The following is a 3,545-nucleotide window of genomic DNA, read 5'->3' on the forward strand; positions in this document are numbered from 1 at the left end:
GGTTAGGATAGTCCAGGGCCGGTATCCGTCAAGTCATTGAGACAGCTCTGGCGTTGTCGAAGTTGATTGCTCGTGCTTTGATTGTGTGTCCACATATTAGGTCACATACAAGCGACGTAGCACACGCGCCAACCAACTTGGCTTTAGTCTATGTGGGGTAAACTATACGCATATAATCTCATTCTCTACTTATAAAGCTCTGTGCTTATGAACTGTGCAACCCCTGATGGTTAGACCATGCCCCAGGGTTAAAGATTTGTATCGTGGTGATAGTAGCAGAGTCCATGGTCTCTGTTCTATCACTTGCTTGACTTTTTGCTGAGCAATCGTGCCAATCGGCAGTATAAGCATTACGCAAACATACTTGTGTCCTTTTAGCTTGTAATCATCGGTGAAATATATCTTTACCCGACTTTTGACATGATTGCATGAACGCGTGAAATGCCTCTGCCCAAGTCCCTGTAGGCAGCCAGCGAAATCGCTAATAACACACGAAGATGGCTTAGTACTCTCATAATGTGGACACTGTTTCGGAAGTGATACGCTCCGGACACCACTATAAATGTGAGTTACCATATTGTTTTCTGTGCTTGATACAGGAATCCGTTATATTTGGCGAAATTATTCATCAAGCCCGTTGGATCTCTTGATGCACAAATATACGGATAAAAAAATGCACTTATCGAGACTTTAGACTTGAATGATCGATAAACGGAGTCTAACGGGGATTGGCAAAGGAATTGCGTGCGTAGATCAAATATTCGGCGTGCGAAATCGAATACTCATACAAATATATTTAGTTAATTCTTGCCTTGCTAGAATACGAATACCTCATAATGGGTTAGCATTTATGTAATACGGGCGAAATCTAGATAGTATCGAATCCCAATAATGGTGGTGCGCTACAATTGAGTTGTTAGAACTTTCCGACGTATAATTTGCATTAATATATATGGACATTGGAGTGTCTCATGTACGATCTATGATTTTTCGGCATGGACGCCAATAAATTTCATGAATACCAGTACTACTCGACACTCAATGAACAATTTACAGTGGAACTGCTAACACTCACATTCCTGTGCACTTGGCATCGATGTACTGTTTTTCCATCTACTGCTGTAAATCTGTTCGCCGTGAACATAGGAAATAAATAGATGAATAATTATTTTTAATTCCTTTCCTATTGAGCGCATGAAGCTTGGCCTTTTTTCCAGCATAATCAAGATTAGCGTGGAAGTATTGTATCTTGGTATGATCATATATTTATCTGTTCATTCTCGCGTATGCTTCAAATGATCAAGAAGGAGCAGTTTGATTGTATTCACGCATAGTTTTGAAGAAAGTCGCTCCTTGCGTATTCCCTCAAACCAATCTACTTCTCATATTTTTGATTCACAGCCATAAGTTTTGTTTGCTGACCTTCGTCAATCCTGAGCTCGGGGTGTCTGCCAGCAACAGTCCACTGTGCGCGAGCAGGTCCCCACGTGCGAATCACAGAACCAACACAAAGCGCAACAGCAAATCCAGTTACGGCGATGACTGGGAAAATCTCAGCAGGGCGGTGCTTCATGAAGGAGGTGAAGGCGTTACCAGACATATCGGATGACGTTTTATTGTAGATGTTATCAACTTTATGGTGTTGATTGTGAGATCGCGACGAACCTCGGTTTACATATATATATAGTAGTAGTAGACTTCAAATGTTGAGTGTGTGCAAACAAATTGTTTTTGAAGACTGGAGTCTGAACTCTGAAGGCCGCCTGAACTTCTGAAGGCAAATCCTTCTCAGAGTCAGCACTCAGCACTCAGCACTCAGCGCTGTCAGCAGTGTGTCAACAAACAAACAAACAAAAATGGGAGTACAACATACTTTATAAACTAAAAAGCAATAGGGAATTGTCAGTAAAGTACTCATTTAAGTTATGCTAAACATTATTATTGGTTAAAGAAACTGATGAACTCTGCATATATAAATCACTCAGAATTGAGAGCACAAAAGCAACGAAAACGACTTGTATTCAACAAAAAAGATAAAAAAACACTGAAACAGGGGAAAGTGAGAAGTGTAAATGTTTTTCAGGGTTGGTCTGTATTATTTGTTTTAAAAAAATAATCAAATAAAGGACGCCGAGTCGCCGAGTCGCACCGACTACAATTTTGGTAAATAAACCGTTTCTTAAAAAAAAACGATATCTCAAACATGTCATGATGTCGTATAATTTTTTAAGATAATGTCGGTCGCGACGTTGTGTCGGACTTGTCAGTCGTCACTCGTCAAGTTCGCTGGACTCCTGGAGGCTGCCTGTATATATTTATTACTGTATTAGGGCTTAGGCTTATTTATATATAATATAACCTGCTAAATTCATAGCCTTCTAAATTTTAAAACAAGAAGGCTATGCTAAATTGTTGTTTTAAATTGAACATAACACGTCATTCTCAGTCTCAGACCTCTCACTGGCTCTCAGTCTCACTCTCTGGTAAAAAAAGGCTGGCCGTTTGACGACAGATCGCGAGTTCACGACCGACTGGCGCCTTGTCGCACTTTATTTAGGCGACGTCGCCGACTTGTTTTAGTCTCACTGTGAGTCTGCGTATGTAAATATGCACTGTCTCTCTGAAAGACTCTACTCTCTCTACTGGTAGAGAGTACAGTTAAATGTAGCAGTATGTAGACGCTCTCACTAGTCTCTACATAGTCTCTGAGAGAGAGAGTCTCTCTCTCTCTCTCTCTCTCTCTCTCTAGAGAGTGACTGTATGTAGTGTAGAGACTAGAGAGTGAAGATTGAAATATAGAAAGAGTACATAGAGCAAAGTTGACCATTCGTGTCTGATTGTCTGGACTCTTGGTCTCTTGGGACTCGGAGAGTTGGAGTACATATGTAAAATTGTAAACTCTTCTTGTATAAGACTGAAGAGTGAAGAGTGAAGAGTGAAGAGTGAAGACTCTGAAGAGGTGAAGAGGCAGAGCCTGGGCTTTCATTTTTAGAAAAACATTGCTAAAATGCCACTGAAGGGCGGAAGCTCAGTGCATTGCCTTGACTCTCTCTCTCTCTCTTTGGTCCACATTCTCTCTTTCTTGTTTGTGCGTGCACAGTATACTGTGTAGCCATTAATGTGCACTGTGAACTGTGTAGCCATTAGTGTGCGCTGTATACTGTGTAGTCAGTAGTGTGCACTGTGCACTGCGTAGTCAGTAGTGTGCACTGCGTAGTCAGTAGTGTGCACTGCGTAGTCAGTAGTGTGCACTGTGTAGTCAGTAGTGTACACTGTGTACTGTGTAGTCAGAAGTGTGCACTGTATTTAGTGTGTACTGTGTATTCATTAGTGTGCACTGTGGACGGTGTAGTCAGTAGTGTGCACTGTGGACGGTGTAGTCAGTAGTGTGCACTGTGTACTTTATAGTCAGTAGTGTATACTGTATAGTCAGTGGTGTGTACTGTATGTGTAGTTAGTAGTGTGTACTGTATACTGTGTAGTCAGTAGTGTGAACTGTATATATATATATATATATATGCGTACATACATACATACTGACATAC

At 41.0% G+C, this 3,545-nt stretch overlaps 1 protein-coding gene across 1 annotated transcript; it reads right to left on the bottom strand.

Moving 5' to 3' along the window:
• Positions 1-810: 810 nt before the first annotated feature.
• Positions 811-1,649, bottom strand: SARC_09896 (hypothetical protein). Its single transcript, XM_014296073.1, has one exon. It carries the CDS (start codon positions 1,598-1,600, stop codon positions 1,376-1,378), a length of 225 nt encoding a protein of 74 aa, XP_014151548.1. The 5' UTR covers positions 1,601-1,649; the 3' UTR covers positions 811-1,375.
• Between the last annotated feature and the right edge of the window lie 1,896 nt (positions 1,650-3,545).

Source organism: Sphaeroforma arctica (assembly GCF_001186125.1).
Source record: "Sphaeroforma arctica JP610 unplaced genomic scaffold supercont1.1075, whole genome shotgun sequence".
NCBI lineage: Eukaryota > Ichthyosporea > Ichthyophonida > Sphaeroforma > Sphaeroforma arctica.

Bases quoted from the DNA above. Each gene is read 5' to 3' on its own strand.
- SARC_09896 (XM_014296073.1), bottom strand. From the start codon at position 1,600: ATGTCTGGTAACGCCTTCACCTCCTTCATGAAGCACCGCCCTGCTGAG.